The sequence below is a fragment of the Borostomias antarcticus genome (genome assembly GCF_949987555.1).
Source record: "Borostomias antarcticus genome assembly, chromosome: 3".
Classification (NCBI taxonomy): domain Eukaryota; kingdom Metazoa; phylum Chordata; class Actinopteri; order Stomiiformes; family Stomiidae; genus Borostomias; species Borostomias antarcticus.
The window spans coordinates 17,733,257-17,760,531 of NC_140236.1; the positions used below are offsets into that span (position 1 = coordinate 17,733,257).

Below are 27,275 nucleotides of genomic sequence, written 5' to 3' on the forward strand. Positions count from 1 at the left end.
TCACCTTCTGAACACATCTATGCGTCGGTATTGAGTTACACTTACAGCGCCACCTACTGGTGAAACAGGAAGTACTCATAACTCCTACATACATTATCCGATTTACTCCAAATTGCTCATGCTTGATGAAGGTCGCATCTTGAACACATCTGTAGGTCAGTATTGCGTCATACCTACAGCGCCACCTACTGCTTACAGGAAGTCCTCATAACTCCTACATACTTTGTCCGATTTACACAACATTTCTCACGCTTCATCAAGTTACTGTCCTGAACACATCTATGCGTCGGTATTGAGTCACGCTTAGAGCGCCACCTACTGGTGACAGGAAGTTTCTGTCAGTACTGGACACCGAAATAGCACACCCTTTAACGGCGCCACACCCCGACCCGCGTGGGGTGCGAGGGCCCGCTCACTGCTGCTCGCAGCACTAGTTAGGGCCCGAGCACTGGCGGTGCGAGGCCCTATTGAATTTCGAAGGATTATTATTAGGGCCCGAGCACTGGCGGTGCGAGGCCCTATTGTATTTCGAAGGATTATTATTATTCTCCCTTCTCCTTCTTCTTCTCCCCAAACAAATGCCTTTTTGGCGGCCTAAACATCAATGAAAACGGATGAAACTTTGCAGATACATCGGTCCCGGTGAAAAATTTGATAATTCATGGGTGACGGAAATGGGCGTGGCAAAACGGCTCAAGAGCGCCCCCTGGAAAATTTAAAATGGCGAGCCCCACCTTCCAGTTTGATGTAGGCGAACGAAATTCGGTGGGCAAATGTAGTTCATCGAGACACACTAAAATGTCTCTTAGAGCTATACCCAACATGCAACAGGAAGTCCGCCATTTTGCTCTTAATGTGCCATTTTGTCCGTGTTTTGACCATTTCCATGCCTCGTACTTCGACGAACTCCTCCTACAGATTTCATCCGATCAACTTCATATCGGGTCAGCTTCATCTTAAGACCTTTGTGATCAAAAGTTATCAAAAAAATTGAGTTTTCACCAAACACCCTTGCCGTGGCGCCCCGCCAAAGTTTGACATTTCGCCATAAAACACGAAGTCCTCATAACTCCTCCATACATTATCCAAATTGTCCGATATATCTCACGCTTCATGACGGTTCTGTCCTGAACACATCTATGTGTCAGTATTGCGTCTTACTTATAGCGCCACCTATTGGTGAAACAGTACGTCCTCATAACTCCTCCATACATTATCCGATTTGTCCGATATGTCTCACGCTTCATGACGGTTCTGTCCTGAACACATCTATGTGTCAGTATTGCGTCATACTTATAGCGCCACCTATTGGTGAAACAGTAAGTCCTCATAACTCCTCCATACATTATCCGATTTGTCCGATATGTCTCACGCTTCATGACAGTTCTATCCTGAACACATCTTTGTGTCAGTATTGCATCATACTTATAGCGCCACCTATTGGTGAAACAGGAAGTCCTCATAACTCCTACATACACTATCCGATTTGTCCGATATATCTCACGCTTCATGACGGTTCTGTCCTGAACACATCTATGTGTCAGTATTGCGTCATACTTATAGCGCCACCTATTGGTGAAACAGGAAGTACTCATAACTCCTACATACATTATCCGATTTGTCCGATATATCTCACGCTTCATGACGGTTCTGTCCTGAACACATCTATGTGTCAGTATTGCGTCATACTTATAGCGCCACCTATTGGTGAAACAGGAAGTACTCATAACTCCTACATACATTATCCAATTTGTCCGATATATCTCACGCTTCATGACGGTTCTGTCCTGAACACATCTATGTGTCAGTATTGCATCATACTTATAGCGCCACCTATTGGTGAAACAGGAAGTCCTCATAACTCCTACATACATAATCCAATTCGTCCGATATATCTCACGCTTCATGAAGGTTCTGTCCTGAACACAACTATGTGTCAGTATTGCGTCATACTTATAGCGCCACCTATTGGTGAAACAGGAAGTCCTCATAACTCCTCCATACATTATCCGATTCGTCCGATATATCTCACGCTTCATGACGGTTCTGTCCTGAACACATCTATGTGTCAGTATTGCATCATACTTATAGCGCCACCTATTGGTGAAACAGGAAGTCCTCATAACTCCTACATACGTTATCCGATTTACTCAACATTTCTCACGCTTCATCAAGGTACCGTCCTGAACACATCTATGCTTCCGTATTGAGTCACGCCTAGAGCGCCACCTACTGGTGACAGGAAGTTTCTCTCAGTACTGCACACCGAAATAGCACAGCCTTTAACGGCGCAGCACCCCGACACGCGTGGGGTGCGAGGGCCCGCTCACTGCTGCTCGCAGCACTAGTTATTATTATTATTCTCCTTCTTCTCCTTCTTTACTCCAAACAAATGCCTTTTAGGCGGCCTGAACATCGATGAAAACGGATGAAACTTTGCAGATACGTCAGTCCCGGTGAAAAATTTGATAATTCATGGGTGACGGAAATGGGTGTGGCAAAACGGCTCAAGAGCGCCCCCTGGAAAGTTTAAAATGGCGAGCCCCACCTTTCAGTTTGATGTAGGCGAACGAAATTCGGTGGGCATATGTATTTCATCGAGCCACACGTAAATGTCTCTTGGAGCTATACCCAACATGCAACAGGAAGTCCGCCATTTTGCTCTTAATGTGCCATTTTGTCCTTGTTTTGACCATTTCCATGCCTCGTACTTCGACGAACTCCTCCTACAGATTTCATCCGATCAACTTCATATCGGGTCAGCTTCATCTTAAGACCTTTGTGATCAAAAGTTGTCAAACAAATTGAGTTTTCACCAAACACCCTTGCCGTGGCGCCCCGCCAAAGTTTGACATTTCGCCATAAAACACGAAGTCCTCATAACTCCTCCATACATTATCCAATTTGTCCGATATTTCTCACGCTTCATGACGGTTCTGTCCTGAACACATCTATGTGTCAGTATTGCGTCATACTTATAGCGCCACCTATTGGTGAAACAGGAAGTCCTCATAACTCCTACATACATTATCCAATTTGGCCGATATATCTCACGCTTCATGACGGTTCTGTCCTGAACACATCTATGTTTCATTATTGCGTCATACTTATAGCGCCACCTATTGGTGAAACAGGAAGTCCTCATAACTCCTCCATACATTATCCAATTTGGCCGATATATCTCACGCTTCATGACGGTTCTGTCCTGAACACATCTATGTTTCAGTATTGCGTCATACTTATAGCGCCACCTATTGGTGAAACAGGAAGTCCTCATAACTCCTCCATACATTGTCCAATTTGTCCGATATATCTCACGCTTCATGACGGTTCTGTCCTGAACACATCTATGTCAGTATTGCGTCATACTTATAGCGCCACCTATTGGTGAAACAGGAAGTCCTCATAACTCCTACATACATTATCCAATTTGTCCGATATATCTCACGCTTCATGACGGTTCTGTCCTGAACACATCTATGTGTCAGTATTGCGTCATACTTATAGCGCCACCTATTGGTGAAACAGGAAGTCCTCATAACTCCTCCATACATTATCCAATTTGTCCGATATATCTCACGCTTCATGACGGTTCTGTCCTGAACACATCTATGTGTCAGTATTGCGTCATACTTATAGCGCCACCTATTGGTGAAACAGGAAGTCCTCATAACTCCTCCATACATTATCCAATTTGTCCGATATATCTCACGCTTCATGACGGTTCTGTCCTGAACACATCTATGTGTCAGTATTGCGTCATACTTATAGCGCCACCTATTGGTGAAACAGGAAGTCCTCATAACTCCTCCATACATTATCCAATTTGTCCGATATATCTCACGCTTCATGACGGTTCTGTCCTGAACACATCTATGTGTCAGTATTGCGTCATACTTATAGCGCCACCTATTGGTGAAACAGGAAGTCCTCATAACTCCTCCATACATTATCCAATTTGTCCGATATATCTCACGCTTCATGACGGTTCTGTCCTGAACACATCTATATGTCAGTATTGCGTCATACTTATAGCGCCACCTATTGGTGAAACAGGAAGTCCTCATAACTCCTCCATACATTATCCAATTTGTCCGATATATCTCACGCTTCATGACGGTTCTGTCCTGAACACATCTATGTGTCAGTATTGCGTCATACTTATAGCGCCACCTATTGGTGAAACAGGAAGTCCTCATAACTCCTCCATACATTATCCAATTTGTCCGATATATCTCACGCTTCATGACGGTTCTGTCCTGAACACATCTATGTGTCAGTATTGCGTCATACTTATAGCGCCACCTATTGGTGAAACAGGAAGTCCTCATAACTCCTCCATACATTATCCAATTTGTCCGATATATCTCACGCTTCATGACGGTTCTGTCCTGAACACATCTATGTGTCAGTATTGCGTCATACTTATAGCGCCACCTATTGGTGAAACAGGAAGTCCTCATAACTCCTCCATACATTATCCAATTTGTCCGATATATCTCACGCTTCATGACGGTTCTGTCCTGAACACATCTATGTGTCAGTATTGCGTCATACTTATAGCGCCACCTATTGGTGAAACAGGAAGTCCTCATAACTCCTCCATACATTATCCAATTTGTCCGATATATCTCACGCTTCATGACGGTTCTGTCCTGAACACATCTATGTGTCAGTATTGCGTCATACTTATAGCGCCACCTATTGGTGAAACAGGAAGTCCTCATAACTCCTCCATACATTATCCAATTTGTCCGATATATCTCACGCTTCATGACGGTTCTGTCCTGAACACATCTATGTGTCAGTATTGCGTCATACTTATAGCGCCACCTATTGGTGAAACAGGAAGTCCTCATAACTCCTCCATACATTATCCAATTTGTCCGATATATCTCACGCTTCATGACGGTTCTGTCCTGAACACATCTATGTGTCAGTATTGCGTCATACTTATAGCGCCACCTATTGGTGAAACAGGAAGTCCTCATAACTCCTCCATACATTATCCAATTTGTCCGATATATCTCACGCTTCATGACGGTTCTGTCCTGAACACATCTATGTGTCAGTATTGCGTCATACGTATAGCGCCACCTATTGGTGAAACAGGAAGTCCTCATAACTCCTGCATACATCATCCGATTTGCACCAAATTGATGACGCTTCATGAAGGTGGCCTTCTGAACCCATCTATGTGTCGGTATTGAGTCACACTTACAGCGCCACCTACTGGTGAAACAGGAAGTCCTCATAACTCCTACATACGTTATCCGATTTACTCAACATTTCTCACGCTTCATCAAGGTACCGTCCTGGACACATCTATGCTTCGGTATTGAGTCACGCCTAGAGCGCCACCTACTGGTGACAGGAAGTTTCTCTCAGTACTGCACACCGAAATAGCACAGCCTTTAACGGCGCAGCACCCCGACATGCGTGGGGTGCGAGGGCCCGCTCACTGCTGCTCGCAGCACTAGTTATTATTATTATTCTCCTTCTTCTCCTTCTTTACTCCAAACAAATGCCTTTTAGGCGGCCTGAACATCGATGAAAACGGATGAAACTTTGCAGATACGTCAGTCCCGGTGAAAAATTTGATAATTCATGGGTGACGGAAATGGGTGTGGCAAAACGGCTCAAGAGCGCCCCCTGGAAAGTTTAAAATGGCGAGCCCCACCTTTCAGTTTGATGTAGGCGAACGAAATTCGGTGGGCATATGTATTTCATCGAGCCACACGTAAATGTCTCTTGGAGCTATACCCAACATGCAACAGGAAGTCCGCCATTTTGCTCTTAATGTGCCATTTTGTCCTTGTTTTGACCATTTCCATGCCTCGTACTTCGACGAACTCCTCCTACAGATTTCATCCGATCAACTTCATATCGGGTCAGCTTCATCTTAAGACCTTTGTGATCAAAAGTTGTCAAACAAATTGAGTTTTCACCAAACACCCTTGCCGTGGCGCCCCGCCAAAGTTTGACATTTCGCCATAAAACACGAAGTCCTCATAACTCCTCCATACATTATCCAATTTGTCCGATATTTCTCACGCTTCATGACGGTTCTGTCCTGAACACATCTATGTGTCAGTATTGCGTCATACGTATAGCGCCACCTATTGGTGAAACAGGAAGTCCTCATAACGCCTGCATACATCATCCGATTTGCACCAAATTGCTGACGCTTCATGAAGGTGGCCTTCTGAACCCATCTATGTGTCGGTATTGAGTCACACTCACAGCGCCACCTACTGGTGAAACAGGAAGTCCTCATAACTACTACATACGTTATCCGATTTACTCAACATTTCTCACGCTTCATCAAGGTACCGTCCTGAACAAATCTATGCTTCGGTATTGAGTCACGCCTAGAGCGCCACCTACTGGTGACAGGAAGTTTCTCTCAGTACTGCACACCGCCAAAGTTTGATATTTCGCCATAAAACACAAAGTCCTCATAACTCCTCCATACATTATCCAATTTGTCCGATATATCTCACGCTTCATGACGGTTCTGTCCCGAACACATCTATGTGTCAGTATTGCATCATACTTATAGCGCCACCTATTGGTGAAACAGGAAGTCCTCATTACTCCTCCATACATTATCCAATTCGTCCAATATATCTCACGCTTCATGAAGGTTCTGTCCTGAACACATCTATGTGTCAGTATTGCGTCATACTTATAGCGCCACCTATTGGTAAAACAGGAAGTCCTCATAACTCCTCCATACATTATCCGATTTGTCCGATATATCTCACGCTTCATGACGGTTCTGTCCTGAACACATCTATGTGTCAGTATTGCGTCATACTTATAGCGCCACCTATTGGTGAAACAGGAAGTCCTCATAACTCCTACATTCATTATCCAATTGGTCCCATATATCTCACGCTTCATGACGGTTCTGTCCTGAACACATCTATGTGTCAGTATTGCGTCATACTTATAGCGCCACCTATTGGTGAAACAGGAAGTCCTCATAACTCCTACATATGTTATCCCATTTTCTCCTAATTGCTCAGGGTTGATGAAGGTCACATCCTGAACACATCTGTAGGTCAGTATTGAGTCATACTTATAGCGCCGCCTACAGGTCAACCAGGAAGTCCTCATAACTTCTACATACGTTATCCCATTTACTCCAAATTGCTCAGGGTTGTTGAAGGTCGCATCCTGAACACATCTGTGCGTGAGCATTGGGTCATACTAATAGCGCCACCTACTGCTTACAGGAAGTCATCATAACTCCTACATACATTGTCTGATTTACACAACATTTCTCACGCTTCATCAAGGTACTGTCCTGAACACATCTATGTGTTGGTATTGAGTCACACTTAGAGCGCCACCTACTGGTGACAGGAAGTTTCTCTCAGTACTGGACACCGAAATAGCACACCCTTTGATGGCGCCACACCCCGACCCGCATGGGGTGCGAGGGCCCGCTCACTGCTGCTCGCAGCACTAGTTATTGGGGGCCAAGCAGCGAAGCGCTAAGCGCTGGCACCCATTGTTCTTGTACCTTTTCTTATTATTTATTCTTCTGCCATTGGAGTCTATGGCAGCCCATAGAACCGTATGGTAAAAAGTTGGGAAAATTGGCACACTCATTCATGACAGTCCCCAAAGTCTTCTCACCAAGACCCATGTCCACAGCTTGAACGCTCTAGCGCCACCAACGTGTCAAAGTTGGAGGTGCATTTGTGCATGCAACTTTTGACCTGTAAGCCTGATTTTCAAAAACGAGGCAGCGTTGGATTCCTTCGCTCAAGCCAAGTTCAACGCACCCTATGACATCATTTTCCACCATATTGGATTTCCCGCCATATTGGACTTAGTGTAAAACACTCAAAATGTATCTCCTCCTAGGTTTTTTCACCAATCTGCACCAAACGCAGTATGCACAATCTATAGACCGATGTCCACAAAAGTCTTACAGGGATTTTTGATTGTCCATTGCGTTCCCTCGTGACAGCCAATCAAAATTGGCCGAAAAGCTGCAAAACAGGAACTGGGGTCATATCTCAGTAATGTTTTAATCTATCAAAACCACATTTGGCACACTCATCCGGGACACACCCATGACATCTGTCACCAAGCCTTACGTTGACATCTCGTGCACTCTAGCGCCACCAGCGTGTCAAAGTTGGAGTTGCGTTTATGCCAGTAACTTTTGAACTGTATGTCCAATCTTCAAAATGATGGTAGCAATGGATTCCCTGGCTCATGCCGAGTTCAAAACACCCCATGGTTTCATTATTACTTCATTTGTTTGATTGCAGAATGAAAGAAACACTTTTTGTCCTCTGCACAATTTCACCAGTTTCAGAGGTTTTTGGAAAAAGTCACACATTTTCTAAACTGCCATCCCTCTTCTAATTCTCACAGCTCATACACATTTTATATATCAAAACGTTCACACGACTCTTGGGATTCATAAAATCAAAAAAGCTAAGCTTTTCGATGTATATTTTTCACTCTGGGACAGTTCGAATAATGACTCCCCCCCCCTATTGAAATCAATGGAGCCACGCTCTAGAAAATCTCTCTTCGCTCTAGAATCTCTAACTGTTTCTAACTCTTCACCTCTCCTACACTTCTGAAGACCGAAGGACATTTTATACATGGAAATGTTCGCGTGATTGTCTGGATTCTGAAGAAGTAAATAGTTGAGCTATGCTATGTATACTTTTCGCTGTGTGCCAATTTAAACAACGACACCCCCCCCTCTCACTCTACCAAGAGGAAGCAACCCTGCCAGGTGATATTAATTAAGTGCTCAGGACTCAGACTCACGGGGTTAGGGAATGCTCACATGCCTTGTGGACTAGGGTAGTTCACTTTCGCAACATCCTGCCTAGCACAGTGGTTAGCGTGTAGGCCTTGCAAGCAGCAGGTACAGAGATCGAATCCTGTTCAACCATGTCTGGCTTTTGACATGTTTTGCTTGTTGTCTTTGATGCGCTGGTCGTGCGTCCCGCTTGGCCCCCACATCGCTGCTTGCAGCTATATTTTATTATTATTCTTCTGCCATTGGAGTCTATGGCAGCCCATAGAAGCATATGGTAGAAAGTTATGAAAATTGGCACACTCATTCAGGACAGTCCCCTGAGTCTCCTCACCAAGACTCATTTCCACAGCTCGAACCCTCTAGCGCCACCAACGTGTCAAAGTTGGCAATGCTTTTATGCATGCAACTTTTGACCTGTAAGTCTGATTTTGAAAAACGAGGTACCTTTGGAATCCTTGGTTCAAGCCGAGTTCAACGCACCTCATGACGTCATTGTCTGCCATATTGGATTTCCCGCCATTTTGTACTTTGTGTAAAACACTTAAAATGTATCTCCTCCTAGGTTTTTTCACCAATCTGCACAAAACGCAGTATGCACAATCTATAGACCGATGTCCACAAAAAACTTACAGGGATTTCTGATTGTCCATTGCGTTCGCTCGTGACAGCCAATCAAAATTGGCAGAAAAGCTGCAAAACAGGAACTGGGGTCATATCTCAGTAATGTTTTAATCTATCAGAACCACATTTAGCACACTCATCCGGTACACACCCATGACATCTGTCACCAAGCCTCATGTTGACATCTCGTGCACTCTAGCGCCACCAGCGTGTCAAAGTTAGAGTTGCGTTTATGCCAGTAACTTTTTAACTGTATGTCCAATCTTCAAAATGATGGTAGCAATGGATTCCCTGGCTCATGCTGAGTTCAAAGCACCCAATGGTTTCATTATTACTTCATTTGTTTGATTGCAGAATGCAAGGAACACTTTTTGTCTTCTGCACAATTTCACCACTTTCAGAGTGGTGAAAGGCGCATTTTGGAAAAAGTCACACATTTTCTAAACTGCCATCCCTCTTCCAATTCTCACAGCTCAAACACATATTATATATCAAAACGTTCACACGACTCTTGGGATTCATAAAATCAAAAAAGCTAAGCTCTCCGATGTATATTTTTCACTGTGTGACAGTTGGAACGACGACTCCCCCCCTCCATTGAAAACAATGGATCCACACTCTAGAAAATGACAGAATCAGTGTTAATTTTTCTAACTCGTCACCTCTTCTTCACTTCTGAAGACCGAACGACATATTATACATGGAAATGTTCGCATGATTGTCTGGATTCTGAAGAAGTAAATAGTTGAGCTATGCTATGTATACTTTTCGCTGTGTGCCAATTTAAACGACGACACCCCCCCCTCTCACTCAACCGAGAGGTAGCGACCCTTCCAGCTGACATTAATTAAGTGCTCAGGACTCAGACTCAGATTGGGATTCAGCTAATAGGGTTAGCAAAGGCTAACATGCTTTGTGGACTAGGGTGGTTTACCTCCGCAACATCCTGCGTAGCACAGTGGTTAGCATGTCGGCCTTGCAAGCAGCAGGTACAGAGATCAAATCCCGTTCCACCATATGTCTGACTTTCGAAATTCTCTGAACCAGCCTTGACCCTTGTCAAACATGTCGCCACGTCAGTCTTGCACCATTATGTTTCTACCTTTTCTTATTATTATCCTTTTTTTCTTTCTTTCTTTATTATACTCTTCTGCCATTGGAGTCTAGAGCAGCCCATAGAACTGTATGGTAGAAAGTTATGAAATTTGGCACACTGATTCGGGACAGTCCCATGACCCCTCTTACCAAGACCCATGTCCTCAGCTCCTACACTCTAGCGCCACCAACATGTCAAAGTTGGCAATGCATTTATGCACGCCACTTTTGACCCGTAAGTCCAATTTTCAAAATCAAGGTGCCATATGATTCCTTGGCTCAAGCCGAGTTAAACGAACCCTATTACGTCATGCATACTATATTGGATTGTCTGCCATTTTGGATTTAGTGAAAAACACTTAAAATGCTACTCCTCCTATAGATTTTCACTAATCTGCAAAAAAATGTATACACATAATCTGGAGACCAATGTCTACAAAGGATTGATTTGAGTTGTTGATATTCCAATGCGTTTGCTTGTGACAGCCAATTGAATTTGGTGACAAAGCCTCCAAACAGGAAGTTAGGACATATCGCATAAATGCTTTAATGTATCAAAAGCACATTTAGCAGACTGGTTAGGGACCCTCCCATGACCTCTATAACCAAGTCACATGTTGACAAGTTGAGCACTCTAGCGCCACCAACGTGTCAAAGTTGGAGTCACGTTTATGCTTGTAACTTTTGAACCGTTTGTTCGATTTTAATGATTCAGGGATCATTGGATTCCTTGCGTCAAGCCGAGTTCAAAACATACCATGGTTTCATTATTTTTCATTCTCTTGAATGCAGAATGCAAGTTACACTTTTGGTGTTCTGCTAAATTTCACAGATTTTAGAGTGGGGAGAGACACACTTAGGAAAAATGTCACACATTTTCTAAACTGCCATCCCTCTTCCAATTTGCACAGCTTATACACATATTATATATAAAAATGTTCACATGACTCTTGGGATTTGTAAAATCCAAAAAGCTAAGCTCTCCGATGTATAATTTTTTGCCGTGTGACAGTTTGAATGATGACTCCCCCCCTCCATTGAAACCAATGGAGCCACGCTCTAACTTGAAGCAGAAAATGACTGAATCAATGTTGTGTTTCTAACTCGTCACCTCTCCTACACTTTTGAAGACAGAAGGACATATTATACCTCAAAATGTTTGTGTGATTGTCTGGATTCTATAGAAGTAAATAGTTACGCTCTGCTATGTATACTTTTCGCCATGTGCTAATTTAAATGACGACACCCCCCCTCAATCAATCGAGAGGAAGCAACGGCTGACATGCCTTGTGGACTAGGGCGATTCTCTTTTGCAAGATCAGGCGTAGCACAGTGGATAGCAAGTCGGCCTTGCAAGCAGCAGGTACTGAGTTTAAATCTCGTTCAACCCCATGTCAGATTTTTCTCCTATCTGCATGAAACGTGGTAGGCCTACACATAATCTGTAGACCAATCCTAGTCTACAAAGGTTCAATATGAGATTTGGATGCGTTCGCTTGTGACAGCCAGTTGCATTTGGCGACAATGCCGCTAAACAGGAACTTGGGTTGTATCATAAATGCTTTAATAGCATTTAATTTAGGGCCCTTCCACCCTCTGGCCCTTCCAGCTGACATTAATAAAGTGCTCAGGACTCAGACTCAGATTGGGATTCAGCTAATAGGTTAGTGAAGGCTAACATGCCTTGTGGACTAGGGTGATTGACATTTGTAACATCCTGCGTAGCACAGTGGTTAGCATGTTGGCCTTGCAAGCAGCAGGTACCGAGATCGAATCCCGTTCAACCATATGTCTGACTTCCGAAAATCTCGGGCCCATCCTTGACCCTTGTCAAACATGTCACCACGTCAGTCTAGCTGATTCCTTATCTGCTTGCAGTTAAACTGCTTGGCCCCCACATTCCTGCTTGCAGGTATATTTCTCCCTGTTTTTTGTCTCCTTAATAACTTCTTCATACTTTGTGCTAGAAACTTCATTCAAACTTTAAAATGTTCACGATGTTATGCTCTTTAACGGATGTATTCAGATTTTTGTTATTTTTTATAGTTTTTTTGTAATTTAACTTTTAATAGTAATTTTTGTGCCATTGAAACTGCTGGTGGAATGTTCAGTATCATATTTTTAGAGTGGTGGCAGCTGTCGCTTTGAAAATATTTACACATTTTGTAAACTCCTGGCACTCCTACAGTTTTGAAAGCTCACACACATATTATATATCAAACATTCACACAACTGTGCTGATTCGTACAATGTAAGTATCTAAGGTTTGTGACTTATACTTTTCGCTGTATGGCGATTTGTTCGGCAACTACGCTCACCATTGAAACGTATGGTGCCGCACTAACTTTTGAGCTGCTAATTTAGCATTTTTACCCTTTTTCTAACTTGTCGCCATGCCTTCAGTATTTAAGCTATACGGACATATTATACATAGAAATGTTCTGCAAGTTCTCGGGATTCCTACTGTATGGTGTCAATATACGTATAAGCTGTAACATTCATAGAGCTGTCTGAAGGATCCATGTCTAGGATCAGAGTGTCAGTTGGGATTAGAGTGGTGGCAGCTGTTGCTTTTTTTAAATGTGTGTGCATGTGCAGCCTCTCTTAAAGGTACAGGCACCCTTTTATAACTAATGTGGTAGCACAGAACTCAGCCAAAGTGGAATAGAGACACATCATCTTCACTGGTGGGGGCCGGTGGGTAGCCTGGAGAGGAGTACACCGTCCCTGACTGGCTATGACCAAAAGGGGCGGAGCCTCGCCACCACGCCACTATTCACGCCACAGAACCCACTTTTCAGCCCCTGAGTGGGCTAGAGACACACAGTCTTCAATGGTGGATGCATGGAAATTGCCCGGAGGTCACTGTACTGTCCTCGACTAGCTGTGACCCAAGGGGGCGGAGCCTAACTAGCACGCCACTATCCACGCCACGGGCCCCACAACTCAGACCATGAGTGGGCTAGAAACACACGGTCTTCACTGGTGGAGTCAGGTAGGTGGCTAGGAGAGGGGTACACTGTCCCCGACTGGCTCTGACCTGAGGGGGCGGAGTTTCACCACCACGCCACTATCCACGCCATGGGCCCCACAACTCAGCCCTTGAGTGGGCTAGAGACACATGGTCTTCACCGGTGTGGGCGGGTAGGTGGCCCGGAGAGGGGTACACTGTCCCCGACCAGCTCTGATCTGAGGGGGCGGAGTCTCGTCACCACGCCACTGTCCACGCCACGGACCCCACAATTCAGCCCCTGAGTGGGCTAGAGACGCACGGTCTTCGCTAGTGGGTGCATGGAGATTGACCATAGTAGTTCTAGCAGTAGCTGTTACATACAGCTGCAGCAGCTAGCCCACCTCACATTTTCTCCAGGAAATGTACTTTCTAGTTACTAGAAAAAGTAGTTAAGGGCCAAAACTATAACTATATAGAACTATAATAATAATAATAATTATTATTATTATTTATTATAATCATAACATTATTATTATTATTATTATTTTTATTATTATGAAGAAGAAATAGTGGGAATATCATACATTTTTAGCCTTTGCAAGTTAGCCCACCTAATAAAAAGGTGTATTATTTTCTCAACTGTAGTGCACAATGCTACTGAGGATATCAATAAAATAATCTGTCAAATGTGTGGTCATTATATTTATACATAAATAACTTTGAGTGATGAAAGGCAGCATAGTGGAGATAGCCAGTGTGCGACTAATAATTTGGAAATCATATTGAGCCAATCAACTGTCAACATATCTGGTTTAGAGTTCTATCTATCTTTTCTATCACAAATGGATTGCGTACAATGCTCTCTCTTTCTCTCTATACCACGCCCTCTGGCAGAACCAGGAAATCCCTGGCTCATCCCACCTCTCTCTCTCTATTCTGGGAAAAGGAAACTGATCTCTCCGTCTCTCTGCGTCTGTGTGAGTGAGCGACCATGTTCCTAACACACCAGCATGGCCCAGCAGGGAGTCCTGTTAGACCAGGACCAGTTATGCTGTTCTCTCTGTCTGGACCTCTTAAGGATCCAGTCACCCACACCTGTGGCCACAGCTACTGTAGCAGCTGTGTCCAGGGTTGCTGGGACCAGGATGAGCAGAAGGGAATCTACAGCTGCCCCCAGTGCAGAGCTTCACTCCCAGGCCTGCTCTGAGGAGGAACCCCATGCTGGTTGAGGTGGTGGAGAAGCTGAAGGAGACAGGAGGAGCCTCTCAGGTCTCCGGGTCTTTCTGTGCAGTTTGTTCTCCCCATGTTCGCCAGGGGTTTCCTCCCAAAGAACGCTATATGAAAAACACTCAGAAGAACAGAGGCTCTTCAGTCCGGTCCCTGACCAGGACCTGGACTGAGAACTTGGACTTGGTCCCCGGGCGCCATGAACGATGGCTGCCCACTGCTCCTGGCTGCCCCTGGAGGATGGCTTGGATGGGAGAAATGCTGGGAACAATTTCCACCAGCGACCACTGAAGACATGCGTTTGTGTTGTGCGTGCTGTTGCCCTTCACTTACATGTGTTGTGTGTCTCACTGTGTGGCCAATTAAGACCCTTGAAGTCCCCAAAGTCTTTTTTTTGTTTTTTTTTGTTAAAACGGTGCTCGGAGAGAACAGACCTCCGCCCATGAATGCATTTCGTGGCTGTGCACGCGCACATCTGTGGAAGCAGGACATGTTTGGCATTGTTGCATTTGTTAGGTCGAGAGCTTTATACCTAAACCCCGTGTCTCTGTGACCTTCCCATGTCGAGATAGGGCCATTTCAATTCCACCCATTGACAATGAGTGGGGGGAATAAAAAAAAAAAAGAAGAATGACCAGTAATGTTTGGGCGGCTCGTGGACCCACCCCGTGATTCGAATCTGCTCCAAAATGTAATTGCTTTTAAGTTGGCCCATGCTACACCGCTCCACCAAGTTTCATGAAAATTGGTCAGGTAGTTTTTGCATAATCCTGCTAACAGACAAACATACGCCACCAAAAACATTACCTCTTGCCCTGCGCTGTCGCAGAGGTAAAAATAAGATCATAATAAAGAGTATGTTAGAAAAGCGACGCGTCTCTCCTTCTTGCCCGAGACCCAAGTTCTTTAACTTCTCACCAGAGATGGTTCCCCTACCTAGATAGATGTGTGCACTATGTGTGGAGATCGACAGGTTAAAGGATGCTGATAGTCTGAGAGATGGAATAGATGATCATAGAGAAATATAGACAGGAACTTGTGAACAGAAGGATCTTTTTATTTGTTTTAACAATAATTATCTTGGTTACATTCGTATATAAACTTTTAGAATCATCTAGCATTTACAGAATGATGGCTGTGATGTTTGTGAAAGATTACATTTCTAAACGATACAAAAGAAGACATGCATACCAACATGAACAGCAGTAAAAGTAACAAGATTGTAACATTAAGAAGAGAAATCCGTGCTTCAGTCTCGCTGTCAATCAAGGAAGGAATGGAGGGGTGGATCTTCCCAATCCCCCAGTAGACCACAGGATGATTGGACCCTCTGAACATAAGCAGGTAAAACACCTTTCATTTCGATGATTATTTTATTTTTGTGCATTCAATTCAATTCCCAAATAAAACCGATGTATTACATAAATGTTGTTCCTCAGTCATTTGTGGCTCCACAAACAAAAACAAATTAAAGCTGAAAAGATTACAGGAAAGACGACCTTTATAAGGAAGTGGAAAGTGCACTTAGTGGGTCTGCTCAGCACAGGCCCCGCCCAGAAACACACCCTCGACCCCTGAACTCCTGATGAACTCTGAACCCTAGTCCCTGTACACTAGCACAGATCTGAACCCAGTAGCACAGATCTGAGCCCTAGTCACTAGAACAGAAGGTAGGAGATGGGAGCTGGTGGCTAGGGGATAGGACCTGAGGGATATGACCTAGGGGGTGAGACTTTGGGGATAGGATCTAGGGGATAAGACCTAGGGGATAGGGTCTGGGGGATAGGATCTAGGGGATAGGACCTAGGGGATAGGGCCTAGGGGATGCGATCTAGGGGATAGGACATAAGGGATAGGACCTAGGGGATAGGAGCAAGAGGATGGGATCTAGGGTATAGGACCTAGGAGATGGGATCAAGGAGAGGGGTTGTTTATGGACAGACACCTTATGCCCCAGCTGAATAGGGCATCTAACACCCTCTGCTGCCCCACCCTGCAACCTTCTCCCTACAGGAGTCACACATGCACAAGCTCCCTGCAGAGACGGGTGGAGGACTGGAGGGTTCTGGTGATGAACCACCAATGATTGGCTTTTACAGCATTTAGACACAAAAGGTGAAAGGTCAGTCACTAGCCAATGACGCGTCCCCAGGCTGCAGGAGGAAGAGGAAGTTCTGGAAACATGGCAGCGTGCATGGCTTTTAAACAAAGATGGATTCCATGTCACACACATAATAACACAATATAAGATGATCATATAAAAAGAGCAAGGACATGTACGTTTAGACAGGGGAGGACACGGGAACTACAGTACAGTGGATAATAACATACTGATGTTTCTGTCCACAGAAAAAAGGCATCTTAGATTATGTTAACAATGATGATGATCATGGCTACGATGATGATTGTATGATACAGGAGGTGTTTAAGTTTGGAGAAGGAATGAGAGAACGAGAGAGAGAGAGAGAGAGGACGGGAGAGAGTAGGAATAGTCTGGCGTCCTGACGGAGGTGTGTGGACCAGGTCTGGTCGGCTTCATCACACCTCTGGGACAGAGTGATCCATGGATGACCTCAGGAGACCACTGGACATCCTGAAACAGAGAGAGACAGATAGGGAGACAAAGATAGGTTACCCATGATGAGGAGCTCTGTCCTCAGAGTAGCAGACAGGAAGATGTCTCTGACCTGCCTGTTGATGCCTTTAAAAAAGGACTAAAATCCTTCCTTTTTAGCAGAACCTTTTCTGACTTTTAATCAACTTTTTGACTTGATCTGTTTTCATGCTTTATTGTTTTTTATGCTTCTATTTTTTATTCTCATGTTTCTCTGTAGCACTTTGAGATGTTATCAAATGTACAGTGCATTCCAAATAAAATGTATAACTAGGGCTGCGAGCAGCATTGAGCGGGCCCTCGCACCCCACGCGTGTCGGGGTGTGGCGCCGTTAAAGGCTGTGCTATTTCGGTGTCCAGTACTGAGAGAAACTTCCCTTACCAGTAGGTGGCGCTCTAAGTGTGACTCAATACCGATGCATAGATGTGTTCAGGACGGTACCTTGATGAAGCGTGAGAAATGTTGAGTAAATCGGACAATGTATGCAGGAGTTATGATGACTTCCTGCTTGGTGGCGCTATAAGTGTGACTCAATACAGGCGCATAGATGTGTTCAGAATGCGACCTTCATGAATCGTCAGCAATTTGGTGCAAATCGGATAACGTATGTAGGAGTTATGAGGACTTCCTGTTTCACCAGTAGGTGGCGCTGTAGGAATGACGCAATACTGACTTACAGCTGTGTTCAAGATACGACCTTCATCAAGCATGAGCAATTTGGAGTAAATCGGATAATGTATGTAGGAGTTATGAGGACTTCCAGTTTCACCAATAGGTGGCGCTATAAGTATGACGCAATACTGACACATAGATGTGTTCAGAATGCGACCTTCATGAATCTTCAGCAATTTGGTGCAAATTGGATAATGTATGCAGGAGTTATGAGGACTTCTTGTTTCACCAATAGGTGGCGCTATAAGTATGACGCAATACTGACACATAGATGTGTTCAGGACAGAACCGTCATGAAGCGTGAGATATATCGGACAAATTGGATAATGTATTGAGGAGTTATGAGGACTTCGTGTTTGATGGCGAAATGTCAAACTTTGGCGAGGCGCCACTGCAAGGGTGTTTGGTGAAAACTCATTTTTTTTGATACATTTTGATCACAAAGGTCTTAAGATGAAGCTGACCGAATATGAAGTTGATCGGATGAAATCTGTAGGAGGAGGAGTTGAAGTACGAGGCATGGAAATGGTAAAAACAAGGACAAACTGGCACATAAAAAGCAAAATGGCTGACTTCCTGTGGCATGTTGGGTATAGCTCCAAGAGACATTTTAGTGTGTCTCGATGAAATACATATGCACTCCGAATTTCGTTCGCCTACATCAAACTGAAAGGTGGGGCTCGCCATTTTAAATTTTCCAGGGGGCGCTCTTGAGCCGTTTTGCCACACCCATTTCCGTCACCCATGAATTATCAAATTTCTCACCGGGACTGACGTATCTGCAAAGTTTCAACCGTTTTCATCGATGTTTAGGCCGCCAAAAAGGCATTGCGTCATACCTACAGCGCCACCTACTGGTGAAATAGGAAGTCCTCATAACTCCTGCATACATCATCCGATTTGCACCAAATTGCTGACGCTTCATGAAGGTCGCATTCTGAACACATCTATGCATCGGTATTGAGTCACACTTACAGCGCCACCTACTGGTGAAACAGGAAGTACTCATAACTCCTACATACGTTATCCGATTTACTCCAAATTGCTTATGCTTGATGACGGTCACACCTTGAACACATCTGTAAGTCAGTATTGCGTCACACTTACAGCGCCACCTACTGGTGAAACAGGAAGTCCTCATAACTCCTACATACGTTATCCGATTTACTCCAAATTGCTCATGCTTGATGAAGGTCGCATCTTGAACACTTCTGTAAGTCAGTATTGCGTCATACCTACAGCGCCACCTACTGGTGAAACAGGAAGTCCTCATAACTCCTACATACGTTATCCAATTTACTCAACATTTCTCACGCTTCATCAAGGTACCGTCCTGAACACATCTATGCGTCGGTATTGAGTCACGCTTAGAGCGCCACCTACTGGTGACAGGAAGTTTCTCTCAGTACTGGACACCGAAATAGCACAGCCTTTAATGTCGCCGCACCCCGACGTGCATGGGGTGCGAGGGCCCGCTCACTGCTGCTCGCAGCCCTAGTTATTATTCTACCTTCTCCTTCTACCTTCTTCTCCCCAAACAAAGGCCTTTTTGGCGGCTTAAATATCGATGAAAACAGATGAAACTTTGCAGATACGTCAGTCCCGGTGAAAAATTTGATAATTCATGGGTGACGGAAATGGGCGTGGCAAAACGGCTCAAGAGCGCCCCCTGGAAAATTTAAAATGGCGAGCCCCACCTTTCAGTTTGATGTAGGCGAACGAAATTCAGAGGGCATATGTAGTTCATCGAGACGCACTAAAATGTCTCTTGGACCTATACCCAACATCCAACAGGAAGTCCGCCATTTTGCTTTTAACGTGCCATTTTGTCCTTGTTTTTATCATTTCCATGCCTCGTACTTCAACAAACTCCTCCTACAGATTTCATCCGATCAACTTCATATTCGGTCAGCTTCATCGTAAGACCTTTGTGATCAAACGTTATCAAAAAAATCGCCACCTACTGGTGAAACTGGAAGTACTCATAACTCCTACATATGTTATCCGATTTACTCCAAATTGCTCATGCTTGATGAAGGTCGCATCTTGAACACTTCTCTAAGTCAGTATTGCGTCATACCTACAGATGTGGGAAGTTAGAAATGTCACATGCTGCAGCATTTCACCTTCGCGGTATTTGGCAGGGAAATCCTGTTGGAAATCTCGTGGGATTTCAGACGGGTGTTATTTCGTTTTAATGATGCACCATCGCCAGGTGGCGTCTTTGAGTAGATTAAGCAGGCTGGGCTCAGTGTTTTTCTCCTATAGTCTACGAATGAAGCATCATTAAATTTCACATTCTTTAATTTAAATGCTCTGTTGTAAAGCACTTTGAGCTGAATTTATCTGTATGAAAGGTGCTATACAAATAATGTTTAATTGTTATTATTACCTTGTTCTCAAACACGTTTTCTCCATCTGGATGTAATTTAATCATTACGAACACCTATATCTAGGCCTACAGTAGCCTATCTATCTCGGTAACTGACGTCGGGTCAAGACGTGGTGGCTGTTAGGTCAAATGTGCAAAATAACAGTATTGTAAATATATTTGTTAGTAAAGATGTGGTGAACGTGGGGGTTTTGCGTTTTGTTTCTGAAACGCATTCAACTGGTAGGCTACTCGTAAACCCCGGAAGTAAATTTGAAGATGGGGCACCAGCTAATGTAGCCAAGTCTGAGCACAGTAGGCTATATGGCTTCAGCACGATACAAAGAAAAAATAAGCTTGATAGACTTGTGGATCCATACAAAATTGACATAGTCGCCATGAGTAAAGATCACTCATTGCCAATCATATCCGGACATTAACTATCTTGTGCATAGATAGCGGCAGGTTTGACAGTGAGTGGGTTCACATGCACAATATACACAATATTTTGTTATTTGAATGATCTTGAATATATATATATTCAAGATCATTCAAATAAGAAAATATCGTGTGTTTTTATTTATTTATAGCGGCCGCCAGCCGTTCCATGAACGGCTATAGGGAATGCGCAGTTCGCGCTGGCTACAGCCTATTATATGCACAGTTTCGCGCTATGTAGGCTATTATAAATAAGTATTATTCATTGGGGGAGCTTGGACTCGCTGGGGACTGGTGGAGAGACGCAGAGCCTCCCCAGACGCGACATCCTCCAGTTGGCTGAAGAGCTGCGCGCTCTGGCGTCCAAACAGCCACCGGCGGCGCCCCTCGCAGTGTCCACAGAAGAATACCCCCACCAAAATACCTGCATGGTTAAGACAAGCTGCAGCAAGAACAGAACTGTCTACCAATGCATGAAGTGCACCATAGCTGTCTGTGGCAGTTGCACTGCCAAGGTGCAGAGGATATGTGCGAAGTGTGTTTGAGCTGCCGCCTCAACCGTGCGTAAGAGCAGAGCGCATCAACTCGTGTATAGCTACAACTAGTAGCCCATAGCCATTAAAACGGCTTATTGTTTTATTCATATATCAACTAGATAATTCGATAATAATGAGTAGCCTAGTAGGCTATAAAAGGAATTCAATAGGGCCTAATAAGCCTTAAGTTGTAGCCTAGGCTACAGTACAATCACAAGACGCATAGGCCTACCTACCGTAAAAAGCGTTGCGTTCTCATAGGCCTATATTAACTTAGATAATTATTAATTATGCTCAGGTCATAATGTCCGTTGAAAATAATTCCCTCTAAGCAGAATTTGAATTGTATTTTAATAGGCTAAAATAAAATTTCCACATATTCTGATTCCTTCTAGGCCTATATAAAAAAAAAACATTTTTTTAATGTGTAGCCTAGGCTATAGGCTTCTGCGATGAACAAAACAGCCACAATGTAGCCTGCTTAGCGAGCGAGAGGGCAGTCTACCATAAAGTGTAGGCTATAGCCTAACCATAATGTAATATATCTGTACATGCATTGTGGTATTTCTTTATATAGCCCAGCCTGCCTATCAATTGTTTCTCAATAAACACTTATGCCATCCTCTGAGTCCGAATAAGCAGGCTAATAGACCGGCAGCTCTAAATGCCTTCCCAATCAATGAGACATGGTTGTAAAAATGATGTTTTATTGATGAAAAGGGTAAAACTGAAAAACATGTTAAGAGTCATTGCATTGATCGATGCAGTCCATTCAAATAGGCATCAAAAGATAAAGTAGGCCCATTTAAAATGACCAATTACATCTTCAAATCCCTTCTAATCTTGGCCTTTGATAGAGTTTTTCCCTACCCTACTGCCAATTGTATCCGAACATTAACTATCTTGTGCATACAGAGCACAAACAATGAAACAATGAAACGAATAGATTTCCTCCCTGTCTGTCTGTGGCTTTCGCTACCAGCAAACACTGAAAATACAGGTCCTCAATTTATTTAGATTAGACTAGCCTATCCAACTGGACCACTCCAATGAATGTTGAACGTAGCCTACTTTTATTCTTTAGGTTTTAGAGAACAGGCCTACAATGTCCACACATGCATGCACCATCTGACTAGCTCGCCACTCGCCAGCGAACCTGGACTAGACTATTGTAACCCCACCCCCCCAAATTATTTTATATTCAAATAAACTGGATGGACTGGATGGACCGGTTTCCTAGCCCTGGATCGTGAGGGAGGAGGGTAGCCTACGTTAGCGGGTGCTTTGCCATGACCGGCCATTCCACAGGTGTTGGATTGAATTCGCTAGTTTGATTGATAGATGGATGGATTTAACGTCCAAAGTAGATTGTGCAAGTATTGTATAGGCCCATGTGTAAGAGATAAATGGTTGTAACCATGAACTCAGCCAGAGGTAGGCCCTAGCTACTGTAGATTATCAGCCTCAAGTCAAGCCTCAAGACTCAAGCCTCAGTCTCAATTTATGTTTTCCTCTAGGCTACGTGTTGCCATCTCATCTAGACTACTTCTGTTGCTGCATTTTTACATTTATGCTTTCATGATTTTAGAGCGCAATAAACATTTTCCAGGATTCCAATAAGTCCATCCATTCATCCAACTTTGTGCTGAGCGCATCGCAGGCTGGTAGCCTACTGTCAAGGATCACGACTGATGCACTCCCTTAACACGTCTCGCAACTCCCCAGACCATCAAGAGCATTTCAATATGAAAGACCTTAAGTGGGGTATTCCAGGAGGTAGCCTAAAGGCCGTTTAAGACGGGGAGCGATATTCCGCCTGCGTTCTCGCTCGGATCAGCGGGGGACGCACGCGTCTTGCACGCAGCGGGGAAAGCTGACTACAATTCAGCTCTTATCGCGGGCGGGCGTGTGCACGAAACGAGCACGCGCGCGACAATTTCAGATTCAGCCGCTCCGCCCCAGATTGTCCGCGCCTCTCTCATTGAAAATGAATTGCAATGTGCGGATATCGCTCCTCGTCTGAAACGGCCTTAATGTAGCAAGTCGTCGGTCTTCATGATGCACTGTTATGCTTGTTTGCTGTAGATCCAGTCATAGAAGCGGGCATCTCGTCCGGCGATTTGAAACAGCTGGTCAATTCACCACAACAAGAATAGCCAAGAGAAGGACAAAAATGAAACCACAAACGTTACTACTGGTCTTGAAACAACTGTGTTAGCCTAGTTCCATATGAGAACACTCATCGGTCCAATTCCGTATAGTAGATCAGCCTGTGTCCACGTAGTTGCTAGCTAACTAGTGTGTACATTCCATGAATATCCGAAGCAATTATTCCCTATGTAGTTCACTATGGGTAACACTACATAGGGAATAGGGAGCGAGTGAACCATTTCAAACACATCTCTAGTCAGCCCCGTTAGCTAGCTTACTCGTCCTCATGCCATGTTCCATATGAGAACACTCTGCTAGCTAGCTAGTTAGCCTACTGTATTAAACCTCTACTTGTCCCGATACCTTGTTCCATATGAGTTAACAGATACAGACCCGATGGCAGTTACAGAGATAGATACTATAGATAGGCTTTGTTCGTAATAATTAAAATAACAACCAGACAGAGAACAAGGAGTCTGAGTTCACATAGTTGTTAGCTAACTGGTACAGTTGTTTACGTTGCAGTCTAGCTTACAATAGCTTCTCACGCCATTCACTACCATTCCATATTTTTTCTGATTTAAGGACGGGTTTCTCTTCCTGCTTCTGCCTAAGCACTCCACAATACCACAATACAACGGTGTCATATTTTAACGAAGGAGAAGTGAAGAAGACGGTAGCTATCAGTGGCTAATTTAAGATTCCTGTAGCTGCTTTGCTGCTAATGCGAGTTCGTCTCCGTTCCTGCCCGAGAAACAGAAGTTGAACTAATAGCATCAAAATCAAAATAGCTACAGGAATCATCGTTGTAAAGTTAGCTATCTGCTTTTTAGCCACCGACAGCTACCATTAATATTATGGAAGCTGCTGTCGTGAGCTAACTTGCTATCACGGTCTTATCGTGCAGCTTCACAGCCTGCTATTAGCAGACAGCACTCAAGTTGACAAAATCACACTTGCACATCATTAGAATTCCAACCATTTATATGGGATTTATCATTCAACTAAACATGGAACCTGAATACTACCTGATATTTCAACCTGCTGCCATCAGTGATCGGCGCGTCTGCTTGTTTGAGTCATGAATATCTTACGCAGTGACATTCCATGTAGTGTCCCAAAACTGTTAAATCATTCCCCATGTAGTTCACTATGAGTCGCACTCAATACATCCATGGTAGCACTACATAGGGAATAGGGAGTGAGTGAACCATTTCAAACACATCTCTGGTCAGCTCCAATAGCCATCTTACTCGTCCTGATGCCATGTTCCATATGAGAACACTCAGTTAGCCTACTGTATTAAACTTCTACTTGTCCCGACAGTTAACAGATATAGACCCGGCCACAGTTACAGAGATAGAAACTATAAATAGATAGGCTTTGTTCGTAATAATTAAATTACAACCAGAAAGAGTTTGAGAACGGTAGGCTCATCTAATGTGCGAGATGAGCTACAGCAATGGGTCAATGAGTAGTATTACTGCGCCCCTATGGGCGTGCGAGCGGTGGTGCGGAATGCCGTAAAGCGCCTGTTAGAATACCGCGGGTCAAGTTACATTCTTATGTTCTCACATCTGTACAGCGCCACCTACTGGTGAAACAGGAAGTCCTCATAACTCCTACATACGTTATCCCATTTACTCCAAATTGCTCAGGGTTGATGAAGGTCGCGTCCTGAACACATCTGTAGGTCAGTATTGAGTCATACTTATAGCGCCGCCTACAGGTCAAGCAGGAAGTCATCATAACTCCTACATACATTATCGGATTTACTCAACATTTCTCACGCTTCATCAAGGTACCGTCCTGAACACATCTATGCATCGGTATTGAGTCACGCTTAGAGCGCCACCTACTGGTGACAGGAAGTTTCTCTAAGTACTGGACACTGAAATAGCACACCCTTTAACAGCGCCGCACCCCGACACATGTGGTGTGCGAGGGCCCGCTCACTGCTGCTCGCAGCCCTAGTTTTTATTTTATGTTTTATTCCAGGAAGTGCTTGTGCTCACCTCTTGATCATGTGTTCATAGATGAACTTGGGCATGATGGTGATGGTCATGGTGGTGGGGGAGGTCGACAGGATGTCCTTGATCTGGGCGTCCTGGAGAGAGAGAGAGAGAGAGAGAGAGAGAGAGAGAGACACACAAACAATCTTAGCATTCCCACCAATAATACCACTCCGAACATCTGGAAGGCTGCATACCTATTATTATTATTAGGGGTGTGACGAGATATTGTGACACAAGATATCGCAATATAAAAAACACAAAGATATGCATCATTGAGATGTTTGTGAATGTGATTTAAAAAAAAAAATATATATATATATATATATATATATATATTTAGTTGTTTGTTCTTTTTTTTACTTATGTAAAGCAACTTTGGGTACCCAAAAAAGCTACACAAATTTGATGCATTAATATTATTATTAGGGCCCGAGCACTGGCGGTGCGAGGCCCTATTGAAACTCGAAGGATTATTATTCTCCTTCTCCTTCTTCTCCTTCTTCTCCCCAAACAAATGCCTTTTTGGGCCCGAGCACTGGCGGTGCGAGGCCCTATTGAAACTCGAAGGATTATTATTCTCCTTCTCCTTCTTCTCCCCAAACAAATGCCTTTTTGGCGGCCTAAACATCGATGAAAACGGATGAAACTTTGCAGATACATCAGTCCCGGTGAAAATCTGATATTTCATTGGTGACGGAAATGGGCGTGGCAAAACGGCTCAAGAGCGCCCCCTGGAAAGTTTAAAATGGCGAGCCCCACCTTTCAGTTTGATGTAGGCGAACGGAATTCGGTGGGTATATGTATTTCATCGAGCCACACTAAAATGTCTCTTGGAGCTATACCCAACATGCAACAGGAAGTCCGCCATTTTGGTCTTAATGTGCCATTTTGTCCGTGTTTTGACCATTTCCATGCCTCGTACTTCGACGAACTCCTACAGATTTCATCCGATCAACTTCATATCGGGTCAGCTTCATCTTAAGACTTTGGGATCAAAAGTTATCAAAAAAATTGAGTTTTCACCAAACACCCTTGCCGTGGCGCCCCGCCAAAGTTTGACATTTCGCCATAAAACACGAAGTCCTCATAACTCCTCCATACATTATCCAAATTGTCCGATATATCTCACGCTTCATGACGGTTCTGTCCTGAACACATCTATGTGTCAGTATTGCATCATACTTATAGCGCCACCTATTGGTGAAACAGTACGTCCTCATAACTCCTCCATACATTATCCGATTTGTCCGATATGTCTCACGCTTCATGACGGTTCTGTCCTGAACACATCTATGTGTCAGTATTGCGTCATACTTATAGCGCCACCTATTGGTGAAACAGTACGTACTCATAACTCCTCCATACATTATCCGATTTGTCCGATATGTCTCACGCTTCATGACGGTTCTGTCCTGAACACATCTATGTGTCAGTATTGCGTCATACTTATAGCGCCACCTATTGGTGAAACAGTACGTCCTCATAACTCCTCCATACATTATCCGATTTGTCCGATATGTCTCACGCTTCATGACGGTTCTGTCCTGAACACATCTATGTGTCAGTATTGCGTCATACTTATAGCGCCACCTATTGGTGAAACAGTACGTCCTCATAACTCCTCCATACATTATCTAAGTTGTCCGATATATCTCACGCTTTATGACGGTTCTGTCCTGAACACATCTATATGTCAGCATATGTCATACTTATAGCGCCACCTATTGGTGAAACGGTATGTACTCATAACTCCTCCATACATTATCCGATTTGTCCGATAT

General features: G+C 44.0%; 1 protein-coding gene across 2 annotated transcripts in view; it reads right to left on the reverse strand.

The window, feature by feature from the left end:
- Positions 1 to 15,742: 15,742 nt before the first annotated feature.
- sdcbp2 (syndecan binding protein (syntenin) 2) overlaps positions 15,743 to 27,275 on the reverse strand; it is a 60,432-nt gene continuing 48,899 nt past the window's right edge. For both annotated transcript variants that reach the window (XM_084436419.1, XM_084436420.1), the window contains exons 8-9: positions 25,495 to 25,586; positions 15,743 to 17,289 (exon numbers count right to left, since the gene is read on the reverse strand). In XM_084436419.1, coding sequence (XP_084292545.1) covers positions 17,235 to 17,289; positions 25,495 to 25,586 — 147 coding nt within the window. In that variant the 3' untranslated portion in view covers positions 15,743 to 17,234. The remainder of the gene's footprint in view (positions 17,290 to 25,494; positions 25,587 to 27,275) is intronic.